The 24,957-nt window shown below is 39.6% G+C and overlaps 1 protein-coding gene across 3 annotated transcripts in view; it reads left to right on the top strand.

The window, feature by feature from the left end:
• Positions 1–20,445, top strand: part of atp9b (ATPase phospholipid transporting 9B) — a 53,657-nt gene extending 33,212 nt beyond the window's left edge. For 2 of the 3 annotated variants that reach the window (XM_074686775.1, XM_074686777.1), the window contains 16 exons: positions 1,071–1,319; positions 5,978–6,139; positions 6,692–6,784; positions 9,271–9,354; positions 10,565–10,735; positions 10,837–10,935; positions 11,033–11,122; positions 11,430–11,574; positions 12,837–12,901; positions 13,076–13,231; positions 13,471–13,535; positions 13,675–13,783; positions 14,817–14,874; positions 15,718–15,921; positions 18,330–18,362; positions 18,748–20,445. In XM_074686775.1, the coding sequence (XP_074542876.1) occupies positions 1,071–1,319; positions 5,978–6,139; positions 6,692–6,784; positions 9,271–9,354; positions 10,565–10,735; positions 10,837–10,935; positions 11,033–11,122; positions 11,430–11,574; positions 12,837–12,901; positions 13,076–13,231; positions 13,471–13,535; positions 13,675–13,783; positions 14,817–14,874; positions 15,718–15,921; positions 18,330–18,362; positions 18,748–18,884 (1,920 nt within the window). In that variant the 3' untranslated portion in view covers positions 18,885–20,445. The remainder of the gene's footprint in view (positions 1–1,070; positions 1,320–5,977; positions 6,140–6,691; positions 6,785–9,270; positions 9,355–10,564; positions 10,736–10,836; positions 10,936–11,032; positions 11,123–11,429; positions 11,575–12,836; positions 12,902–13,075; positions 13,232–13,470; positions 13,536–13,674; positions 13,784–14,816; positions 14,875–15,717; positions 15,922–18,329; positions 18,363–18,747) is intronic. The other variant, XM_074686776.1, reaches the window with a different exon arrangement.
• Positions 20,446–24,957: the final 4,512 nt, after the last annotated feature.

Below are 24,957 nucleotides of genomic sequence, written 5' to 3'. Positions count from 1 at the left end.
GGCTCCAAACAGCTGCTCGACTCCGAACCATCTGCCTCACACCCTGATGTGTAATCTCAGCTAATGAAAAATGACTCATCTGTTTAGAGCTGTGCTGTCAAAGCTGAGCAGAGCAGAGCAGCTGATTGTGACTGTGTTGCTGTTTCCTTACTGCAACACTGACAAGATACTGTTATCACTAAAAGCTTTTAATTATATATTTGAAACATTATGACAGCTAGATCAAGGAATCAGCTAATAAATTTGGATTTGTTCCTCTCCATTTAGAAAAAGATGTACGTTTTTTTTTCAGTTTTGTGATTGGGCCACCAAAAAGTAATCACACACACATATTTACTTCAGTATTCAGTATTTAAAATCTGCTCAAAAACATTCTTTCTGTGATGAAGCAGCATCACTTTCTCATCTCTGGTTTATTTTACTGTTCGACTTCTTGATAAAATGATATTTGAGCAGCAAACACAGCAGCTCTCACATGTCTTTCGTCTGATATCTCTGCTCTTCATTCAGTAACATCTTCTCCCCACAGCTCTGACACCAAACGCGTTCAACGACACAACAATACAACTTAATGAAATGTGTATCGATCTTTCTGTCACTCCACATAAAGATTGTCATCTTACATCCTCACTGTACTCCTCATCGCTCCTCGTTCCCGCCTGGTTTGATTGAAGGTTAATAATAAACTAAAATCAAATACTTCAGTGGAGAAAATCACCCGTGTCGACCGCTCGCTTGTTACCACTCAGTTAAACTGATGTTGGTGTCAGAAAGGGGAACACATAAAACCAGATACGACAGGATAAAGATGGTAATGCAGTGCGATCCCTCGCTGTGTGATTTAGCCTGAAAAGAGTGTCAGATTGGATCTGATGCATGTGGAGCAATCTAGATGTCTATATGTGCACGGATCCTGTACTCAGAGTGTCACTGCAGAGATTTAACAGCTGATGTTCAATTTCTAGGTCAAAAAAGATGCATAACAAAGAAGCTCTCTATATGAATCCAAATCAAGGCGATCCAAACCGAAACCAATTACAGACTTCATGTTTCTATATTTTCATCATCAGGGGACTTCACAGCCTTCCAGCAGCACCAGCGGCTCCACTCCATCCAGAAAGACCCAAACGTCTGGTCCCAAAGTCCGAAAGAGCGTGAGCAGTCGCATCCACGAGGCAGTGAAGGCCATCGCTCTGTGCCACAACGTGACTCCTGTCTACGAGACTCATGCTGGTGTCAACGGAGAGACAGAGTCTGCAGAGGCCGACCAGGACTTCAGCGATGACAACCGCACCTACCAGGCCTCTAGTCCTGATGAGGTGAGGAGGGAACAGCAGAAATAAATAGAAGACAGCGAGTAATTGTGATTTTTGAATATTAAAGTAACTATTTAATGATTAAGAATTAAATAGTTCATGTGACATATTTCATCTCACTAACCATTCAGTCACTTATTGAATCTCTCTTTATGTTTTAAGGGGAACAGGAACTATTCAATAGTTTGCTGTGACTATCAGATGATTTTAATCTATAATAGAGAACATGAGTTAAAGGCAAATTAATTTGATTTAGAATTGGATTTATAATCAGATGTTTCTTATAAAAGACTTGAGTGGTTTCAATGCTCTTACAGAACAGAGCATGTTGCTGAAAACGCCTGTGAATATCCTCAAAATTGGGATTTTGGCTCTTAAAATTATATTTTACATGTTTAAAAAGGTTTTCCATAAATTTTGTTTATGTTTTCAGAACTTTTTTCAAAGATATATATATATATATATATATATATATATATATATATATATATATATATATATATATATATATATATATATATATATATATATGTATTTCATTTTTTGCCAGTTTATTTATTATTTCTTGTTTTTTACCTCCGCCAAGGAGGTTGTGTTTTTAGGAGAGATTTTCTGTTTGTCCGTGAACAACATAACTCAAAAAGTAACAAACAGATCTTGATGAAATTTTCAGGAAATGTTCAAAATGGGATAAGGAAGAATTGATCAAATTTTTGAGGTGATCCAGATCACCATTTGGATCCAGGACTTTTTTTAAAGGATTCATAATCATTGTGCGATAGGGTCGTTTTCACCATATGTGTAAATAACTCCACCATAAATGGTTGGATTGCTTTACAAAAATACACAAGACAAGGTCACCATAATTTCTGACAGACGTAAAAGTACGATCCAGATCCTGGCAATATTCTGGATACTAAGATCCTGAATATGAAATATGTACTGGGTCATCATAATTTTCAGGTAACAAATTATCATACAAACCTGCAACTAACACCAAATTGTAGCAGACAGTCTGCTGAAAGGGAGTATAACATTAAAGTAAGACTTAAGTGTTGTGACACAATCACAATATGCTTGGCGGAGGTCTGCGCTCTCTGAGTGCTTTCCTAGTTTATGATATGTTCCTGCGCAGAGGGATGAACCTCAAACCCCAAGAAACAACAATCAAAGCTTCAGAAACTGATGAGTTTTGCCAAGTGCTTTTCTTTTTTAAAGCTTTGCTCACTTTTTGTCACTTTAAGTGTCTCACCTGGATAAAATCCAGCGATGATTTCACAAACTACTTCCCCTGCTTCTGGGAAATCATCTCAAACCAAACCAAGTGTGTGTTTCTCTTCAGTTTCATCTCTATCTAAATGTTTTAACGGCCACCCAAAATAATGCAGCTTTGTCGTGATGATCATTTAGTGGACACAAAGTCAGAGGTCGTGAACTTTTCAGAGGGTTAAACTATTTTATCGTCTGTATTTGCTCTGTGAGGATTTACAGCCCTTGCTGAATGAGGAATGCAGCTCAGAAATGTTCCCCAAAGGCATCGCTGTCTATTCCTCCCTCGGGATGTTTCTCCATGTAGGCCTCCAGCTGGAGGATTTTATGAGTGAGGGCGCTGCTGAGGAGATTTTACATCATTTCTAATCTCACTCAAGAATTTAACAAGATGGAAATCCATAAAAAGTTGATATGAACTGAATTCTAAGAGAGAATTAATGTATTGAAGGATATTTTATCTTCCAATGTATACTTAGGTTACGACAGTTAACGTGACAAACAAAGCTTCTTGTTTCTTTGTATCTGATTTGCTGCCAGGTTCAGCTAGGGATGGGTACCTTTCACATTTGATACGATACGGTACAATTTTTCTGCATCGTTGTGTAGACATGCACCAATTGATCGGTGCTGATTTCCTTAATTTTGGGGGATTGTGGATCGGCCCATCCTTACATGTGAAACTGATCTTATATACCTCTGGGAAGGTCTGACAGACAGCCTTTGGCGCTTTTTGCTCTGAGACCTAAAACTCAGAACACCTCATTGGTTGTTTAAGTTAAAACCAAAGACTGTAAAACAATGTGTGAGGTCGCCAGGAAAACTGCTCCCCCTGGTGGCTGGCCGCAGTATAAGTAAAAAGAAATCCAGCTCCCCAGTCATTCCAGATGGGGTATGGTCAAACTTTAAAAAAATATTACACCTCATAGAAATGTTTCTCACGTCTAAATGTTGTGATGATTTGAAGATATCATTTGGCTGCCTTGTATTCAAGTCCTCTTTTTTTGAAAAGTTTTGTTTTCATTAGTTATAAGAGGTTAAAAACAAGGTTTTACTTTACGTTTAATGATGATTGACAGCTGCCGTTCTTGTGTATTTTTTCGAGGGTCGTAGAATATGTCGGAAGGTAGAGTCGGGAACTGATTAAAGTTTTGAAAGAAAGAAAAATATTATTATTTTTGTCACCCGGCTCCACTCAGATTCTCCCAGAATCCCTCACAGTCTGCTTCAATGGCTGCGCCTGTGACGGGGGAGTTTTGGCTTCAAAACCGTACAATGATAAATGGCGAAGCCACGCTGTCCACTCTATATACAGTCAATGGTGAAAACATAAAGATTTTACTGTTTCACAGGGATTTCTCAATCATTTAAAAAAAAAATAAGATTGGAACATTGAAGGTATATGCTGTCAGTTATAAAAAATAAAAAATAAAAATCGGTATCGGCAGATCTGGCTTTATAAAGAATGGTGATTGGCCAGAAAATTGTGATCAGTGCACCCCTACAGTTTTGTATATATGTTGAAATAAATACTCATTTTAATAATAAAATCTCAAAATTTTTCAATTTAACATATTTATTTCTCAATATAAATGCTTATAAAACTGTGTTCTCGACCAGCTTGGAAATCACCTACTCTTCCACTCCCTCACAGTCACAAGGTTGCCTTTAGTTACCTAGACATGATACCGTTTGATTTTATATGAATTGGTATCTGGTACTACAGACTGAATTCGGTGGGTACCTATGAAAGTACCGTATTTGGTGCCCATCCCTAGGTTTAGTGATCAAAAAAACGATCAAAAAAAAGAGGAAAGATAAATCTGAGTTCTCAGTTTTGCCTCTCTGTCCTCCTCTCTGTGTCGATGTATATATTTATTTATCATCCTCTTCACTCTGCTCTATCTCCCTCCCTCTACATTGTCTCACACAATTGATCAATATTTAATTTTCTCTCCGAGGCGCTGAGAGGTAGAGGTCTGTGATTGTTGCTCCAGCTCTCCCTTTCCTTTCTGCTTCATTCTTTGTTCTCTCTCTGTCCTTTTTATCCACCTCTCTCCCTCACTGTCTCACACACACACACACGCACACACACGCACACACACACTGTGCTGCCTCAGATCTTGGCCACTGTACATCTGTCAGTGATAGTTTGTTTGGCCTCGGCTCTCCGCTCAGCCTCTCTAATGTAATGAGCCGTCATTAAGGAGATGAAGTGGGCCGGCCGCTGAGGGCAGCACAGGGGTCATCTGACCTGCTGGTCAGTCGAGGTGCAAACAGAGTCCTCCTGTGACCTTTGACCCTCGTAATAACAGACAAGAGCATTTGACTGTAGTCCTTAATGACTGCCATGTCCGGGAAAGTGGGTGCTTCATCATTTTCAATTGGCTGTATCGCTGAGGGGGAGCAGAAGCACCATCATCCAGGAAGACTGCATTGTAAATATTCTAATTAGACCTGATGAAAGTCTTTCTCTTGAATCTCCAGCAAATAAAAATCACAGCAGCTACAAGGTGAACAGATCTTCATACTGCTGTGATAAGAAAACAGTTTTTATGCACTAATTTTTGTCCTTTCTGAAGCTTTCCATAACTTTAATCTCGATTTATGTCCTAAAATGTGTTTTTCAAACTTTCACATTTTTACATCATGATAAATCCACTCATTTAAAGTCATCAGCTGTAAGATTTTAGCTTTACACAAGTAGCCTATGCACAGTCCAGCGCTTGACAGAAAATGTAAATATTCACATAAATTTGAGTCAGAGTTGGTTAAAGCTTATATGTTTTTTCTAAAGAGCTGTTAAAATAGATTCAGGAGCAAGGTTTGGGATCTACAGCTCATGGTGTATGTGTCCACACACCCACACACACACACACCAGAATAATGACACACAGATGTGTGTTGAGTAAATACAGGCAGGCCTTTTTACGGAGCTCAAAGGGGGAGCAGGAGAAATGATGGGGTATTAACAGGAAGTTCCAATTTGTAGGTCAGAGTATAATAACAAGCTTTGAGTGAGCAAATTGAAAATGAACCCATTGAGGATTGAGTCGTGTGCAGCTGAACGCTCACTCGGGGGCCGCAGTTCCTGCTGAGGAGAGAAAGAGGAAAGAGAAACAGAAAAACACTTATAAGGAGCTGAAGGAGGAGAGCGCAGCAGCTCTGGAGATACTTGAGCTCTCTCATGACTTGTCTTCACACCAAAACTTCACTAATATTCCATCAGTTTCTGGATCTGGCAGCCTTTGATTGGGACTGTTTTTGGATTGAGTGGTAACAGTAAATATACAAAAAAAAGAATAGAAAAGGCTTCATTTTGAAGGTGGAGACTGGTCCCAGAGTTTGTGATCTTTGCTTCAGTAAGAGATTTATCCGTGTGTGTTCCTCAGGTGGAGCTGGTGCGTTGGACGGAGAGCGTCGGTCTGACCCTGGTGAACAGAGACCTGACCTCCCTGCAGCTGAAGACTCCCTCAGGACAGATTCTCTCCTTCTACATCCTGCAGATCTTCCCCTTCACCTCAGAGAGCAAGAGGATGGGCATCATCGTCAGGGTGTGTGAGCTCGTGTGTAACAAAAATAATGTGTGGATTCAGCTTCCTGTGTGGGACTTTTAAGATTATCAAACAGATGATTCAACGACAAACGTGCTTATGAATTCATTTTTGTTGCTGTTAAACCCATGAGGATAATATTGAGTGTATATATAGATGGGCGACATGCCTTTACCTCCTTCTTTTAAACAAAAAATGAAGCCAAAATTCCCACATTTTGCACTGTGAAAACCAAAAGAACTGGCTCTTTGTAGCTAAGTAATTAACAAATCGTTATGAAAAGCTTAGTTACATTTGGTTACGTTTACTCTCATTGTTTCATCTCTTATTTAGCTAGTACAGGAAACTCAGCCCAGCAGGACCCACACTGGTCAGCAGAGCTATCAATCATTTTATCATTCCCTTTTTATTCTAAACTAAACTCCTCATAAAACTGAGTTCTTTGACATGTAAACAAGCTGTTGTGTCATTCATCTTTAACATGTTTGTGTAAAAATGAATGTTTCTGCAGTCGTGGACAGGAAACCAACAAATGTTTGGGTTTTTTTTCAGGAGGAGTCAACAGGAGACATCACTTTCTACATGAAGGGTGCTGATGTTGCCATGGCAAGCATCGTCCAGTATAACGACTGGCTGGAGGAGGAGGTGAGAGATCTGTCTGTTATATACAACATACTGATGATCCATCAAAACTTCCTCTATGTTATTCAAACTTGATTTTAAACATCAGTTATCTACACTGTTATCCTTACAATCACTTTGTTAAACGGCTGAAATTCACAACTTTGGCAGGATACAGTATGCTATAAATACAGAGGTTTGTCTTACTGTTTCATGAAAGAAAGAGGGATAGGATCAAACACTGAAGGTGATACAGATGTTAAAATACATAGACTTCTAGTTACCCTGCTCTTGCTCTTAACATGTCACTGGTTTGATTGATGCAAACCATCGTTTAAGTTCAAAAACCATGAACCTTTTTCAGGATTCAGTCTGAAAAAAGTCTCGGTGTTTAAATTTTTCCATTGCATAGCCCTTTCATCGTGATGGGGTGCAGTTTGTTCAATTGAATTTTATTTAGAAGTCTCAAAATGATATAAAAATAGTATTGACAGTAATGATGGGTACCTTTCACATTTGAAACGATACGGTACCGATTCCTGATACCTGGCAATCAGTATCGGTACTCAATGGAAACAATTCTCTGTACTTTTGTGTGTTGATGTGGTAAAAAATATCAATTTTTGTAATATATCTAAATTCTTTTCAATTCAACATATTTGTTTGTATTATATAAACTACTATATAAAATCACCTCCTTTTCCACTCCCTCACAGTCTCAAGGATGCATTTAGGTACCTAAACATGGTATCAGGTTCCGATTTTACGTGACTCGGTACCTGGTACTTTTGACAAATTTTAAGTCGGTACCTATGGTCGTGTTTCCACCAAGTGGCACAGTTTAGTACAGTTAAGCCTGATCCTGTTTGCGTTTCCACAGCGAACTGTGCCCTCTCGTGGTCAGCGGCGTGTAAGCCGGAAGCCGCAGCTGTTAAACAATAGCGTGACGCCGTAGCAGCGAGACACAGCTTAACCCGCTAATAAATTCAACAAAGAAGAAAAACGCGACACAGTAAACAAAGAGCAAAGATGGAAGACATGCAGCATTTCGTCCTCTCTGTGATTTTAACCAATGAACAATCTGCAGTGTGTTGCTCCACCTTCTGAGAGTGGATCAGTTCAGTCTGGCACCCATACGGAAGGGTCCCAAAAAATGGGCTCCTCTCGGTTATTTGAGGATGTGTCCCGGGATAAGTCAGTGGAAATGCCACAAAATGTGCCGTACCGAGACGAACCGAACCGGTCTGTTTGGTGGAAACGCGGCTTATCTATAAAAGTACCCAATTCGGTACCCATCCCTAAGTGACAGGGCTAGCAAATCCCCAGATTTCATAGTTTGGAGATCAAATAGTGTCTAAAATACATCAAAGTGAACAAGGGGAACATTAAAGTGGAACTGATGAATTGTGTTTTGTTATAAATCTGATACTCCTCTCAAACATACCTCATGGATAAAAAACACTTTCACTCAGTTTAAACTTTCACATTTATAATGAAAAGATTTGATGTTCTCAAATGACCAAAACATGGGATGCACCTTCAGATATCCGGAGAATAATGCTATTAAATCATAAACCAAAGCAGTTGATAACATTGTGCTCACAGTGTAAAAAAAACTTTTGCAAACAAGATATTTGATCTCTAACTTCTGCACAAGATAATACACTTTTTTTCAGAAGTTCCAAAACCCCCTGAATGAAAAGAAACTTTTTTAGTAATCCTCTGTTTTATAGGACTGTGTGGTAACATCTTGTGTTAAAGTATCTTTTAGAAAGATCATAAATCTTCTCATTAAATATTAAAAAAACAAGTAGGAAAATTCCTGCTGTTATGAAAGGAGTAAAGTATAGTCCCCACATCAGTGCATGTTTTGATCATTTCTGGTCTCGTCCTCTCGTAATCAGGACATTCATGCAGAGATCTGCAGCCGGCCTGGTGTTTGAAGGTCTTGTGTGCGTATGTTCATAATTATATTGGCATTATTGAGTCATTTAGCACTGGGGGCAGCGTTTGATTTAATTAGTGACCTACATAAAGTTGTGGTAATTACAGTATGTCATATTCTTGAACAATGGTGCTAATGATGTCCTGTTGGCTCTAATATCCCGCTGTCAAATCAGCCGGCGCTACGGTTACTCTGCTCGTCAATAACCAATCAACAGGACAGATCCGCCCCATTGGTGTTTCATATCAAAAATAAACTGCCATCCATCCCTTTGTTTTACTGTGTCCTCTGAAATCCTCCTCAGGCCATGTTATTCACCATTGATTTCTTTGGTGTTGGTAACAATATGCTGCTATTGACGGCACTGAACATGGTGTTCTTATACTGCAGCTGCTCGCATAGAAGAGATGATCTGCCCTGTAATTAAACTGTATTATTATAATTAACAAACATTCACTTAAACATGGAGAATCTTCAAACTCAGCCTTGAAATAAAGATTAAGACGAGCAGCCAAAACAAAGTGTGTGTCTCTTAGTTTACTGATCTTTCCTTTCTGTGTGTCAGTGCGGAAACATGGCCAGGGAAGGGCTGAGGACGCTGGTTGTGGCCAAGAAGTCTCTGTCTGAGGAGCAGTATCAGGACTTTGAGGTATGAACTGTGTTCTTTACTGCCCTTTGCCCTTAATGTTCCCATTTTGTCTTCCCTTGATGTTTAAAGTAAGTAGTCTTGTGATGAATATCAAACCACACTCAGCAGCCACTTTATTAGGTAGACCTTGCTAGTACTGGGTTGGACCCCCTTTTGCCTTCAGATCTGTCTTAATCCTTGGCATAGATTCAACAAGGTCCTGGAAACTTTCCTCAGAGAGTTTGGTCCATATTGACATGATAGCATCACACAGTTGCTGCAGATTTGTCAGCTGAACATCCATGATGAGAATCTCCCGTTCCACCACATCCCAAAGCTGCTCTACTGGATTGAGATCTGGGGACTGTGGAGGACATTTGAGTACAGGGAACTCATTGTCATGTTGAAGAAACCAGTCTGAGAGGATTCCAGCTTTATGACATGGAGCGTTATCCTGCTGGAAGTAGCCATCAGAAGATGGGTACACTGTGCTCATAAAGGGATGGACATGGTCAGCAACAATACTCAGGTAGGCTGTGGACTTTAAACCATGCTCACTTGGTACTAAGGGGCCCAAAGTGAGCCAAGAAAATATCCCCCACACCATTACACCAGCAGCAGCAGCCTGAACCGTTGATACAAGGCAGGATGGATCCATGCTTTCATGTTGTTGAGGCCAAATTCTGACCCTACCATCCGAATGTGGAGCAGAAGTCCAGACTCATCAGACCAGGCAACGTTTTTCCAATCTTCTATTGTCCAGTTTTGGTGTTGCTGTGTGAATTGTAGCCTCAGTTTCCTGTTCTTAGCTGACAGGAGGGTCACCCGGTGTGGTCTTCTGCTGCTGTAGCCCATCTGCCTCAAGGTTGGACGTGTTGTGTGTTCAGAGATGCTCTTCTGCAGACCTCGGTTGTAACCAGTGGTTGTTTAAGTTACTGTTGCCTTTCTATCAGCTCCAACCAGTCTGTCCATTCTCCTCTGACCTCTGGCATCAACAAGGCATTTTGGCCCACAGAACTGCTGCTCACTGGATATTTTCTCTTTTTGGGACCATTCTCTGTAAACCCAGAGATGGTTGTGGGTTAAAATCCCAGTAGATCAGCAGTTTCTGAAATATTCAGACCAACAACCATGCCACGTTCAAAGTCACTTAAATCACCTCTTCCCCATTCTGATTCTGATATGATCTCCTCTTCCATCTCCCTTTTCCCTCCTCTTTCTTTTTGTGCAGAGCCGCTACAACCAGGCCAAGCTAAGCATCCATGATCGTGCGTTGAAGGTTGCAGCAGTGGTGGAGAGTCTGGAGAGGGAGATGGAGCTCCTGTGTCTGACTGGTGTGGAGGATCAGCTGCAAGCTGACGTCAGACCCACACTGGAGCTGCTCCGAAATGCTGGCATCAAGGTGAGAAAAGGAAATACAAACTTATCTAAAATAATAACTTTTTTTTTTGTTGTTGTTGTTGCATTTGAAAAAAACGGTTGTTTCTCATGTTTTCTGCTCAGATCTGGATGCTGACAGGAGACAAACTTGAGACGGCCACATGCATCGCCAAAAGCTCCCACTTAGTCTCCAGAAACCAAGACATCCACGTCTTCAAACCCGTGCGTTTGTTCCTCTGTCTCCCTGATGTAAAATCATAAAGCCTCTACTCTTTCAGACATGACAATAAAAACCCTTCATATTCTCCCTCTCGAGCAGGTCTCAAACAGAGGAGAGGCCCATCTGGAGCTGAACGCCTTCAGAAGGAAACATGACTGCGCTCTGGTCATCTCTGGAGACTCCTTAGAGGTACTACAACACAACACCACAAAACACAACACTGTGACACTTCCTGCTGCAGCAGATGATGCTGAGGGTGAAGCCAAACATGCAATGAGAGAATAAAAAGTACTTTTCATCCAAAAATAATACTGAAGAGTTCAGAGAAGCTCCTTTAGGATTTGGAGAGGAAGTAAATCAAAAAGCATTTTGTTCATTTATGCAGAAAGTAGAACAATTTGAACTTGTTTGTAACAGCGAAGCAGGAGGAGCAGGTCATGTTTTCACATCTATCATCCAGTCATTGATCCTCTGTCTGTGTGTGTTTGTGTTGCAGGTGTGTTTGCGGTATTACGAGCACGAGTTTGTGGAGCTGGCGTGTCAGTGTCCAGCGGTGGTCTGCTGTCGCTGCTCCCCGACCCAGAAGGCCCAGATCGTCACGCTCCTGCAGCAGCACACGGCCAACAGAACGTGCGCCATAGGTGTGTATCCACAGAGGAGAATGTCTCAAAATACAACAAAAGTGCAGCTTTACGACACTAAAACCGATGTTTTCTGAAAACTCCGGCAAAGTGAAGATTTTGGAAAACTCCGGCTTCATGGTTTCGTGTAGACGCTGTCATTCTGATTAGCTGGCACGAGCTTCAGAATTCATTTGCCGAGTATCTCTAGAATACAAGTAATTTGACTCCAGTTAACCACACTCTTTCTGTACAATTATTGTCAAGACACACTAAATATTACAAAAATATAAAAAATAGAGTTGAAGTAGAAATAAAGAAAAAATAAAGATGTGGCATCAGGAGTTCGTCGACCTGTCACCTGCATTCCCTTACCTCCTAAAAGGCTCGGACACCAAAATGCAGATTTTGTGGAAAAACATGCAGCTTTGGAGAAGAAAGGACCTGGTAACATATTTATCTAAGATCAAAACCAGTGCAGGGTGATTCACAGCGAGTGTTTTGGGAACTTGATCCAGTATAAGTGAGTATGATGTGAAGCAACACACAACATGATGTAAAACCTACAAGAAACAGCCCACACAGAAAATTAAGATGTTTTGCCTTTTCATTTTATTGCGCATAGGTTTGTTGACTTTTAAGAGTTGAGAACATACGCTGAATGTAAAAAATAGCCGATACAATCACAATTTTTCACAAGCTCTGAGAAACTTGTGGTTTCTTTTGTTGAAATTTTACAAGTAGATATTTTAATAGTTTTATGAGTTTTATTTTTGAACAGGGAAAATTCAACAAAACATTCATGTGCATACTGTTACTTCGACATTAAATTGTTGTTATTCATTTCATTAAAAGCTTAGTCTCAAAAGAAGTATTTATGTCCCAGGGTTAGATGCAAATTTGGTTTGTAAGCCTAAAAAAATAGATGAAAAGAATCTCCTCTTAGATTTGGAAAGTATTAATTTAAGGTGCATTTTGGATTGAAATCGATTCTGTCAACAAACTTAAGAAAGTCAACATGGTAGTATTCTAAAGTCAAGGCCATACAGACTTTAAAAAGCAACCTCTGCATGTCATCATCAGTCAATTTTAGTTAGTTTTGAAAGTAAAAATGATCCTTTGAGTCACACTTATGTACCATACCTGCTGTGTCCACAAGGTGGCAGTCAAAGCTCACTGAGAAAATCAGCACAAGCTTTGAACCAGCCACAGTGTCAAACCACATGAATACCATCTACGGTTATGTGCAGTTTTCTCAATGTACATGTTTCCTGTGGTGACAGGTGATGGAGGGAACGATGTCAGTATGATCCAGGCTGCAGACTGCGGGATTGGAATTGAAGGAAAGGTAAAGACCCTCTTAGTATAATCTCCATATTATCTGTGAATGTGAAATCTAAATCTTTCCCACTGGGGGCCCACTCCAGTTCACTCCTGGCATTATCATCAATAAAAGGATTGAGAACTTGCTTTTATTATTGTTTTTGGTGATTCCTATAATCTCTTTCTGATGTACCCACAGGAAGGGAAGCAGGCGTCCCTGGCTGCAGACTTCTCCATCACTCAGTTTAAGCACATCGGCCGCCTGCTCATGGTTCACGGCAGGAACAGCTACAAGCGCTCAGCCGCGCTGGGTCAGTTCGTCATGCACAGAGGAATGATCATCTCCACCATGCAGGTACTGAAGTCATTTAACCACTGAGTAAACAATCTTATGTTGGTCAAACTGAAAACTTGTTTACTGAATCTTCTTTTAACAATCATCTGTGTCTTATAAAGTTTGTTGATGTTTTGTTTTCAAAGCCTGGTTTCAATCATTTTCATTTTCTTTGTGGTGAGACCAGAGACAATTTTCCACAACGTGGCTGAAGAAATTTAGGAATAACTTGGAGTTTCACTTTGTTTCCTCTCCCTCAGGCCGTCTTCTCCTCCGTCTTTTACTTTGCCTCTGTGCCACTGTACCAGGGTTTCCTCATGGTTGGGTAAGTTCCTCATCTTGAAGTCTGGTTAGTCTTGTTTGAAAAGGAAGGAGTCCATATCAGTTCTTTCAGTATTAAAGTATAACTCTAGTTTCATTGTATCACTTAAACATGTTTCTTAACGCTGCTTCTTTGTGTGAAGGTATGCCACCATGTACACCATGTTTCCTGTGTTCTCTTTGGTTCTGGACCAAGACGTGAAGCCTGAGATGGCTCTTCTCTACCCTGAGCTTTACAAAGACCTCACAAAGGTACAGCTCCCCTGTTTTAAAGGTCCCATATTCTGCTCCTTTTCTGCGGTTTAATATGGATCATTGCTGTCTTAATGAAATGGTAGTAACATGTTTTGGTCCAAAAAGCCAATAAATCAAGCACAGCAGCATTGTTTCCAGGCTCTCATAGCCCCTCTGTTCAGAACGCTCTGATTTAGTGGGCGTGGCCTTCATATGTAAATGAGCCACCGCTGATACAACCCCGCTCTTCCACGTCACTGAGAGCGGCGCCACGAGCTCCGAGTACACAATGTTTAGAAAACAGGGAAGCTCATTTACCGTAACTTTACAGGCTAAAACAACAGGCTAACCGCAGCCAAAGTTAGCATCCTGACGCTAACACAGAAACAGGGGGGAAACTGAGGAAAAGCTCTTACATCTGCTCCACAGCACACAGCATTTAGAATACTCACATTTCCAGAGTCTGAGGTTTGTTGGCTGATGGTTAGTAATGCGCCTGGATTCAGGACCAGTCTATTCGCAAGCCCTCTGTTGTACTGTCCAAAGTTGGAAAAGCAGTCGGCCGTGAAGTGACTAGCACACATATGCACGGACTTTACTGAGTGTAGCTGGCACATTTCCTTGATAAATGAACTCTAGCTGCTTAGTCTTGTCTTCTTCTGAGATGGGAAGCTTGTGCATGGAACTATGTGGCTGTTTACAGCCAAAAACAGAGCAGTGATGGCAGTGATGGCTGCTGGAGCAGCAGCTGGGAAGGGAGTGGGCAGGGAGGGGGTTCGGTGGAGAATCGCTGATGTCGGCAAATCCATAAACAGCTCCTTTCAGGTCAGGATTTTACATTCACAAGTACTAAATACAGGTTTTATCATTAAATATCACATTTTGTGGGCTGTGAGAAAAGCCAAAGACCCACAAATTTCCCTAAAAGACTTAATTAAGTGATTTTTGCATAACATGAGACCTTTAACTTCTTTTGAACAACATATTTTTTCACTTCTAAATTTTCTAGAAACTTTGACCTGCTCATAACTGGACTCTGTTTCTCTTCCAGGGACGTTCATTGTCCTTCAAAACCTTCCTCATTTGGGTTTTGATCAGTGTGTATCAAGGTAAGACTCATTCCAGAGCTTATTTATGTTTCACCAGTTTTTTATTACATCACTTCATTAAAATGACTCAGTGCGCCTTCGACTAGACTGTATCTGTAACAAAAGACCCATCATGTGCTGTAGACTGTCAAAGCAAGTCCTCAACCTCCATTTCATCATTTCTTCTGAGTCTAATACCAGGGTCCCCGGGCCCCTTCAAACTCCCAGACAGTCACTTTCTCAGTATCTTAAGTTTCCGACCGCCCTCTGCTTTTACATGCAGCCTTTTGTCTGTCCAGTAAATCGATATTTCTGTAATCGCTAAGCCATGCAGCGTGTGAGAAAGATCTATGTTCCTGCTCGAGCGTGGCTTCCTGACAGCTCCAGGTTTTTAATTAAAGGCCAAAACCAGGTCTGAGGGGGAGAAAAAGAAACATGAAGACGTTTATTAGGCACCAATCTGGCTTCATTTATTACAGAGTTTGCCTCTCTGGAATGTGCTGTATGAGTTCAGTATGAAAAAGCACTTATGTGATCAGTTATAGGCCATTAGGCTCAATTAGTGTGGAGTTATGATGAATTAAAGGGTTATCAAGATGAAGGCGGTGCCTGAAGATGTCTGGATGCTTAAAGATGAGACACTGGAGCTCATTGTGCATCTGATCCTTATGAATAAAGTTATTGAATTAGAGATTGTCTCCAGACAGACAGATTCTTAACTCAGTGTCACTTCTGAGTCTGTCAGACGTTTAAAAAAAGATCCCATAAAGAAACATTCCTGCAGGAAATCATTGAAACACACTCAAAAAACATGACTTTTCTGGTTCTGTCGTTTGTTCGGTTTGCTCCCTCTGGCGCCACCAGGTGGTATCCTCATGTACGGTGCTCTGGTGCTGTTTGAGTCGGAGTTTGTGCACGTGGTCGCCATCTCCTTCACAGCGCTTATCCTGACCGAACTTTTGATGGTGGCGCTCACCATCCGGACGTGGCACTGGCTCATGGTTGTCGCAGAGTTCTTCAGCCTCGGGTGTTACTTGGCTTCCCTCGCCTTCCTCAACGAATACTTCGGTAGGTGTCAATTTTTTTTTTTTATATCTTTCTAGTTTCTGTCAAAGTTAATTTAGGGGGCATTTTAGCTTTAATCAACTAGGACAGATAAAAAGGGACAAGAAAAGTGAGAAATACAAAGAAGGGAAAACATCCAACGAAATGCGGCGTCATTACGCATTGAAATGAAAATTAATTACATTATTACATATTGGGGTGTTATTACATAATGTGGCGTTACAGACCTCTCAGTTTTACAGGGACCCCAGGATGAGTAATTCTGATTTTTTTTGTTTTGTTTTTTATTTCTTTGAATTCCACTTTAAAATTTGTACAGAATCCCCTCTGGAATACATTGATAATTCTTATCTTTTGCCTTATACATGAGTCGTTTGTGTTTGTAATGAGAAGTCGGTGGCGTATCGCATTCACTTAAAAAAACTCCTGTTTTTATGACATAACTACCAAAAATAAATATTTTCTGTTTTTATCGGATAGTATCTCGTGAAAACAGGAAATTCAAAAATAAATTTAAAAAAATCCTGTTTTTATGAGATAGTTATGTTGTAAAAACAGGGATTTTAAAAAAAAAATGGTGAATGCAATACGCCACTATGGAAATGTCACCCTTAATTATTAAAAAAAAAAAAAGTAGGCTGTTTTAGCACTGTGCTTTAAAGCTCCTTTGAGGAACTTTGTGTTTACATTGATTCGCTGCCACCCTGTGGGGCTAGGTGGTACTTCTTTTTCTTTCCAGATCTCTTTTACCAGTCAGAAATAACACTCACTATGAGTATTTGGGATCAAAATATATATATAAATGTTTTCTTTAGATTGCTGTTTACGTCCTGGTCTGACACCTACCCCCTTACAGACTATTAAAAACTACAAAACAGAAATTTTCAGTTGCGTTGCTGATGATCTATTTTGCTTTTGTAGGTCATAAAGATGTGAAACAGTTAGTCTCAGTATGTTTTATAACCAGATTAAATCTCCTCACAGGAGCTTTAACCTGCTTCATCTGACACCTACCCTGCAACAGTAGTTACATCCATTAAAAAATAGTATAAATTATGTTTTCTTACGTATGATCTTGTTACTTTAGTAGGTCATACGGAAGCATCAGTGTTTATTTTAGTCTGTTTTATAACAAGTAAAAATTTCCTTACAGGAGCTTTAACTCACCTACCCTGTGGCAGTGGTTAAAACTATTAAAGTTTCAGTCTGAATTATAACAGGCTAAAAATTCTTCACTGGGGCTTTGAGGCAGAATTGAATTTATTGCAGGACACTGTTTTTGGCACAAAACTTGTTCTCTTGAGTTTTTTTTCTTTAGGAATTGATTTTTAGGATAATTAAGTGTCACATACACTAGAAAAGAAAATTTAAAAAATTCTTGTTTTGACTCTCCAGCACTAAGAAGATCAATCCAACAATTTTTTAAGTCTTAAAAAGCATCTGAAAATATAAAAGTTCCCATTACTTATTCATAGAGCTAAAAAACAAGCAGTATATTTATAGAGCCCTGAAAGATTCATAATTAAATAAGTGAAAACAACAGTTTGAAATAAATACCATTTTGATAAATAACAGACAAATATATAATATGGCCATTAAACTGTGAAATAAAGCATTTTTTATGAAATATGTTTGATTATTCTTTAATATCAAATTATTATAACTAAATATTTCACAATTATTATTTTAACATTTCATACTTTTTAAAATTATGTCTTTTTATTCATTTTTTTAAGCTTTTATCAGATAGTACTGATTTTTAATTTTATAAAAGCTTGGAAAATAGATAAAAAGTCATTTTAAAAAGTATGAAATTGTTAAAATAATAATTATGAAATATTTAATCACAATAATTTAAAATTAAAGAATAATAAAACATATTTCATGATATCATGCCATATTTTACAATTTAATGGTCATGTTACATATTTTTTTGTTATTTATCAAAATGGTATTTATTTCAAAATATTGTTTTTATTTTTTTAAATTATGAATCTTTTGGGGTTTCATATATATGTGGTGCTGTTCTAAATAACTGTGACAGTTTGATGAGAAAACCACCTGAGTAATGACTGATTCAGCTCTACTTTGAGGTATTGATCCTCTGCAGCTCTGACCACTTCTTGTTAAGATGAGAGAAGGTCAAAGATAGTTGCACTCCTGAAGTCCAGTGTTAGATACGCTGAGGACTTCAAGGGACTCCAGTCGTCTTCACTGCACCTGCTTTGTCTTCCCTTTGTTGTAACACTTCTTGGCACCTCAGCTGCACTACTCCAGCCCTCTGTGCTTTTACTGCTTCATCCCTTTCTCTCTCTGTTTCTCTGTTTCTGTCTCTTTGTTCACTGCTAACCTTTGTGCTGCACTCACTCAGTTTCTGCTGCGTTTCTTTTGCGTCTGTTTGTCGCTCACAGGCATAGGCAGGGTGTCGTTTGGAGCTTTTCTTGGTAGGTGTGCAGCCTGGTTGTTCACGTCGACCTTCTCCTCAAAACGTCTTTGTTTACCTGTGATTTCTGCGTCTGTGATATGTGAAAGTGTCAACTTTTTGTCTTTTTCCTTTGAGTTGTGTTTTGTTTTGCATTGCAGGTCTTGATTCTCTGTGTCATGTGTGTCTGATCGTTCATTGCTCCATTTGTTTCTTATTTCACAATGTGATGAATTCAAATACTGCAAAATGTTGCGAACAAATCTGATATTTTGCAAATTCTCAACTGCTTGTCATCTTTTTTGTTATATATCTACTGAAAGAAGTTTCATCTGATGCATGAGTTTCCTAAATGCTCCCACTTATGAAGAAAAGTGTACTAAAGATAATTTCTTCTCCTCCTCCAGACTTGTCCTTCATCACGACTTGGCCTTTCCTCTGGAAGGTGTCGGCCATCACGTTGGTCAGCTGTCTTCCTCTCTACATCATCAAATACCTGAAGCGCAAGTTTTCACCTCCGAGCTACTCCAAACTCTCCTCGTGAGCCGTGCTTGGATTAAACTTGGGGTTGTTTTTGTAGTTTCCTGCTTCTCTGAGCTTTTTCTATCTGCAGCACTTTTTTTACGGACAGGACGACCTTCGGGGAGGTCAACGAACCACTGGAATGATCGAGAAAAAAAGAGGAAAATAGTAAAAAAAAAAGTTGAATTTTGTCACTGAGACTTGGGATAACTTGAAAAAAACAGAGCACATAAAACAAGACTGCAAACGGATGTATTAAGTCACAGGATGGGGAGAAAATGGCACCAATGACACTGGACCCCGTTTTGTTGGAAAAGGGTCAATCTGCCTTTATTTGTTTTAAACAAATCAGCTTCATATGTCATTTTATACTCTTCTGACGCATTACTTTCGATGTTAAACTTTTTATATGTGAACTTTTTTTAAGTGTTGTTTTTTATTCTGGGTATTTAAAGCTGCTGGCCTGCATCTGTGAGCAGTTTTGCTTAAAGGGGGGAAAACAATCTGTGTTTTAATGTGGTCTGATGAAACTGTACATACAGCCTTCATACTGCTGTCACACATGGTGTTTAAATGTGCATTTACTCAGACAGTCACATAGAAAATGCTGGAACTTGCTTTAAAATGTGCATTTGCTGCTTAACAACACAGTAAACGACTATCAGTATGTTATCTCTGTATTATAAAACCAGCACTCCATAGCATCAGTACTCACTCTGCCGTCAGACTCTTTGGCCTTGGGTTTTCTGCATAGTTTTCTGATGTCTGTCTGCAGCTGCGAGTCCTCCTGTCAGGACCTCACAGCTCAGCTTGTGCCTCATTTTGATGTATTGTACTGAAGCAGCATCTTTCAGCTCTGGATGTCAAACAATCAGAGGTTTTTGTTCCCTCTGCTGCTAGATCTGAGTTTCTGAACACTTGAATCCTGCTGTTCTTTGTCTAAAAAACTTTCCTCTGGTGGTAAAAGTACTTTAAAAGTCACACGAAGGACCCTGAATCCCTTTCTCCCGCTGAGTATTTCTAGGCCTTTATTGACAATATGACTCCTCTGGGCCTCCATGTGACTTGGGCCTGTCGAGGTAGGTTGTTAGTTTGATAGGTGGGACGTTGATATTCAGCTCTTATTTTGAAGGAGGAATGAGTTTTATCATTCACTTCAGTAATAAAGAATCTTTCCATGATTAAACTGATCTATAAAGAAAACAATGAAGGAAACGGGAAGTAGTTTACCTTAAATTGAGTTAAGCTCAGGTTGATCATTCCTAAACAAAGTTAGTTTGATTGTTGGAAACCGTGCTGTAAAATGTAGCTGCACTATATGAGAGTTAAAGCAGTTGGATGTAGTGATTAGGCAAAGAGTGGCTGATATTTTGATGCAAATTGCATTTAGAGTTTCAACTTTTAGATGAAGAGGATTCCAGATGTTGATTCCTGTGTTTTCTGTTGGGATCTTTGTCCTGTGTATGTGTGTTTGTGTGTGTGTGTCGTTTTTTTCCTTGTATCATGCTTTCCACTGCAATTTCTTACAATGTCTGTTATTTATAATGTTGTTATTGATTAATGAATAATAAAAGGAAAGGAGACGCCGTAGAGTCAGTATGTCTGTTTATAAGTAATGCTCATACAGAAACTCTCTTTCCCTTCATGGTGTCATTCATCATGTGGCCACTAGATGGAGACAGACACCAAACCCTTAACAGAACAGGTCATGGCGTCAGTAACAGTGAGGCTGTTTTATCCAGTCAAAATACTGACCTTCACAGATTTTTGCCTGAAGTAAAGTGTATTACACATCTGATTTTTTATTGAGCATTTATATATGTGTAAAGATTACAGCACAATAACTTTCTTCAAGACTTTTAGTGTGAATTTAAACTGAAAAATTCAGTTCAAAACAAACTGTTTTTATGTTGATACTAAAAATGTCAAGCAACAGTGTTGACAGGCAGTTTGCTCACCTGCTGACTGCGGCCTAAATAGGTGCACCTGTGTGCTAAGCTCGAAGGTGGCAGGTCAAACTTTGCCTGCTTTAGTGATATTTTAATTCTGTTTAACAACTACGACATATCACTTCCAACTTGTTGATTGAAAAGCCTAGGAATTGTTTTTTGACTATCTGGAAAAGCAAGTGGTTTTCTGGGATAAAAACACTGTTCCCCATAAGCACTAGCACCCACTGTAGTCAAGGCATGCATTTGTTTTGGAGAGCAGATCTTACTGTGACAGCTTAACTATAGGGAACTGTAAAAGACAAAACAACAATTAAAAACAAGAAAAGAAGTAAAACAAAAACTAACATCATCACAGTATTAACCTGATAACTCAGACCACTCTAATGATAATACAAATACAACTTTATTTGAACGAGACTTTTAAAACAATTACACAAAACTACCAAAACTGCAGTTCCTTATGTGTTCACTTGAGACAGCTTTCCAAAAGAAAACCCATTAAAACTTTAAGATACTATGAGGAGGATCTGTTTTGGTTGCACTCCCTTGCCACCTTGTGGCCTGGAGTCTCCGAACACTGTCGCAAATTGGTTTTAGTGAGGGGTGTATTTGTTTTGGAATTAAATGGAGATCGGATCAAAACAAATTTTCTTTGTTCAGGAAAACTTTTTACTGAATACAACGCCAAGGTAAGGGACATAACAGTACAGTTACGTAGCGATACAATTTGAAACATTCAAGCAAACGTTGTAGCAGCCCGCTACATGTCAGCTCCGTTGTATCTGTAGGCTAACGTGACAACAAGTAAACACTGTCAGTTTGTACGCAGTTTAGTAGCCTTCTATACTTTGCACAGCTGGTAGCACGGTGCTCTAAGACATGTGTAACATTAGTAAATCCTGGTTAGCTATGTCCTGTAGTCATCTACCAATCAGAGCTAACATAACCTCACTCTTCATTTTATTGATAGACTCTCGAGTTTGAACAGACCACTGCAGAATAACTGCTGACTGTGGGTTGGAATGAACATTAACACAAACAGCTTAGCCCCTATGTTAGCCTTTAGCTCAGGCTGTATCACTCTCTCACTTAGCTTTCTTCTTCTCTTTTGTCTTTTTTCTGTCTGACAGTTAGGCTCCTTTGTCCACCATCACTATAAAATTAGTAATAGAAGTAGTTTTTAGCTGAGAAAACCACAGATCTCTGTTTTTTATCTCTACTCACAAATAAACTTTATCAGCCGGCGTGGTGTTGTCATAGAGACCTAGATGTGCTGTATATCAATTCAGTCGTGGACGATCCAAACTGGAAGCTAAGAAGTAGCCATTTAAAATAACCTGTAACCAGTAATATTGGTACTGATAATCTCATTATAAAGTTTAGATTATGACCAGACATATATCTAGAAGGGAGACTTTTTCAAGATCACTTTCAAACTCCTCACAGCCTCTTTAAAATTAGACTATGGATTGTATGTAAGTAAGCTGCCACTAAAATACCATCAACAGTCAGGGATGAAAAACAGGTGTTCGGTAAAATAAGCAATACAATCAGGATCAATAGGGTTTAATTTATAGCCTGTTCATAAAATTGTTCTTTTAGATGAGATTTAAAAGATAAAACTGGTTTTATGAGCTTCATCTCCTCTGGCATCCTCTCCTGTACGACACATGCTCTGACAGAAGAGGCACAAACGCCTTCATGTTGAGCCTGGTGGATTGTGGGATCAAGCTTTGAGGGAGCACATTAGAAACCAAAGATGAAATTAAAACAGAAATGTAATGTCAAAAGCAAACTCAACTTAAACAGTGTGCCGTGTGTTTTTTGTTCTTTACGTATACGTCTGTTGACGTGTCGCCTGCCAACACCAGGGGCAGAAATAATTGAAAAAAAGGAGGAACAGTCGTGTTTGTGTGAGAATGGGTGGGAGCTTGAAATGTATATGTGACTTTGTGGGTTTTAAAGACTTGTTTGTCTCTCACGGGTCAGCTGTAAAAAGAAAAAAAAAGAAACTGTGCGTACAGTGATTTGTAAGAAGAGGACTCAAAAACACTTCTGAGTTTGGACCATTTTTTGTCAACAAATCTGAATCCAACACCAAAGACGTCTCAGAGCAGGATTCAGTCCAGAGAGACAGACACAGCCCAACATACACTTACTCCTGATTGTATTTTCAGCGTGCTCAGCGTGTAGTGAACACAGTTCAAAGAGATACGCTCTGCTGTGTAATCAAAGGCAGTAACTGAGCAGACAGACAATGTGTTATCAATTCCTCCCACAGCGGAGGAAGTTGTTCGGAGGACGCTGACCCAGTGATGGATGTGATGGTCTGATGGCTTCTACATGTTCAGGGCTGTTCTCTTTCATCTGCTCCTTTCCTCTTTAGAGCTGCACATGCTCAGCAGGGAGGGGAATCTGTGTGTTACTCAACATCATATTTAAATCTTCCTACAGTCTGTGTGTGTATGTGTGTTTGTGTGTGTGTGTGGAGAGGGGATGTTTGCGGTGTGTTTCCCAAACCAGCTGCAGTTAATGTGCTGCATGAGGAGCTCTGATGGGGCAGCTAATGCTCATGTGACTAATGATTTATTGTTGGAGCGGAGAACAGTCGGCCTTTGTTGGAGTGATCTCCTGATCATGTCCATGTTGTGTGTTAATTTATGGTTTCATGATGAGACAGTGTACGGCTGTGAGATCAGTCTGGGTCTTCTCTGACTATGTAAAGAAATTTATAGGAAAAAATCAGATGATTAGAATAAATGGATCTTTTTATGACTCGACCTTAGAGTGCTTTAAAAACAGCTATAGCCTTAATAATGAAGAAAAACCTTCTCAAAAGCCTTCGTCAGGCTTGAGACCTCAGACTGAGCGGATGAATAAATGCCACACAGTTACTTGTTATAGCAGCCAACAGGACATTTGGAGTAAAGGGCAAACTGAAAGACCATAAAACACAACATTCATAAAGTTTTTTAGCTTTTATATAACAAGAACTGCAACAAATACCCTGCGACTACAAAGAGCAACATCATAGAAGTGGTCTTGTGCCTTGTTAACACGTAGCCTGGTATTTTATTTTTTTTAAGGTATTGTTTTGGGCTTTTCATGCCTTTAATGTGATAGGAAAGGACGGTGGATGGAGTAGGAAATGGGAAAGAGTGGGGAGTGCCATGTGGGAAACAGGCCACAGGCTGGACTCAGACCCTCATGGTGGCACGACCTAGACCACTAGACCATCTACGCCCTTTAGCCTGGTATTTTTAAAAATTACCCCCCTCCTTTCATTTTTGAAAAGACTGTCATCTTCACTTTAGCCGGAGTTTTAGAAAACATTGTTTTTATTTACATAAAGCTGTGTTTTTGTGTGGATGACAGGCCTAAATGTATAAAAATAAATGGGATTTCTCTAAAACACAGATGCACAAGTATTGAACTATACTGATTCCAATGGTATCAATAAATATTAGTATTTTAGACTGATCTGCACACCACCACTCAAATCAATAAAATGATATTTTTTATGGATGGTTTGAAGCGGCGCATATTAGCCACATATACATGGGCCCAATTATTCTGCTTGCATTCGGTTTATTTACTCAAACAGAAGGAAGTTAACCTTTGTATACACCTCATTCCAAAAGAAAAATGCCAATCCGAATGGACATTTCATTGGTTTCACAGGGGTGGAATATTCCTTTCCCCAAACCGATTGGGGTATCATGTATCCACTCAAATGGAAAGTTGTCAGGGTGCGTTCTTTCAGCATATACTCGGATAATACGTAAGATGCAACTAGAAAAATAAAAGTGTAGCAACTGTCCCAACAACTGTGATAAACAAACTGTCGTCCTCCATCTTTGATAAATGACGTGATGTTTACGTTTTTCTGCGCATGCCCCATTGACTATTCTGTTTGATTACAGCGGCGCATGTAGACCAGAGATTGGAATATTCCTTTCCATTTTACTATTGTTTTCAGAAAAGTCATTCAGAAAGATTCCATTCGGAAAGACGAAAAACTCCTCATGTAACCGTGGCTACTGTCTGGCAAAGAGACACATGCGACTTGCTAGCTGTGTGCTGGCCACCCCTGGTCTAGTGGTCTAGGTCCCGCTTCACGAGTCCCTGTTTCCTGCTCTGTTC

This window comes from Halichoeres trimaculatus, unplaced genomic scaffold, assembly GCF_033239565.1.
Source record: "Halichoeres trimaculatus isolate MK-OKI-2021-1 unplaced genomic scaffold, fHalTri1.1 fHalTri1_scaffold_14, whole genome shotgun sequence".
Classification (NCBI taxonomy): domain Eukaryota; kingdom Metazoa; phylum Chordata; class Actinopteri; order Labriformes; family Labridae; genus Halichoeres; species Halichoeres trimaculatus.
Note: the sequence above shows the minus strand (reverse complement) of the source record. Positions and strands in the feature narration are given on the sequence as shown.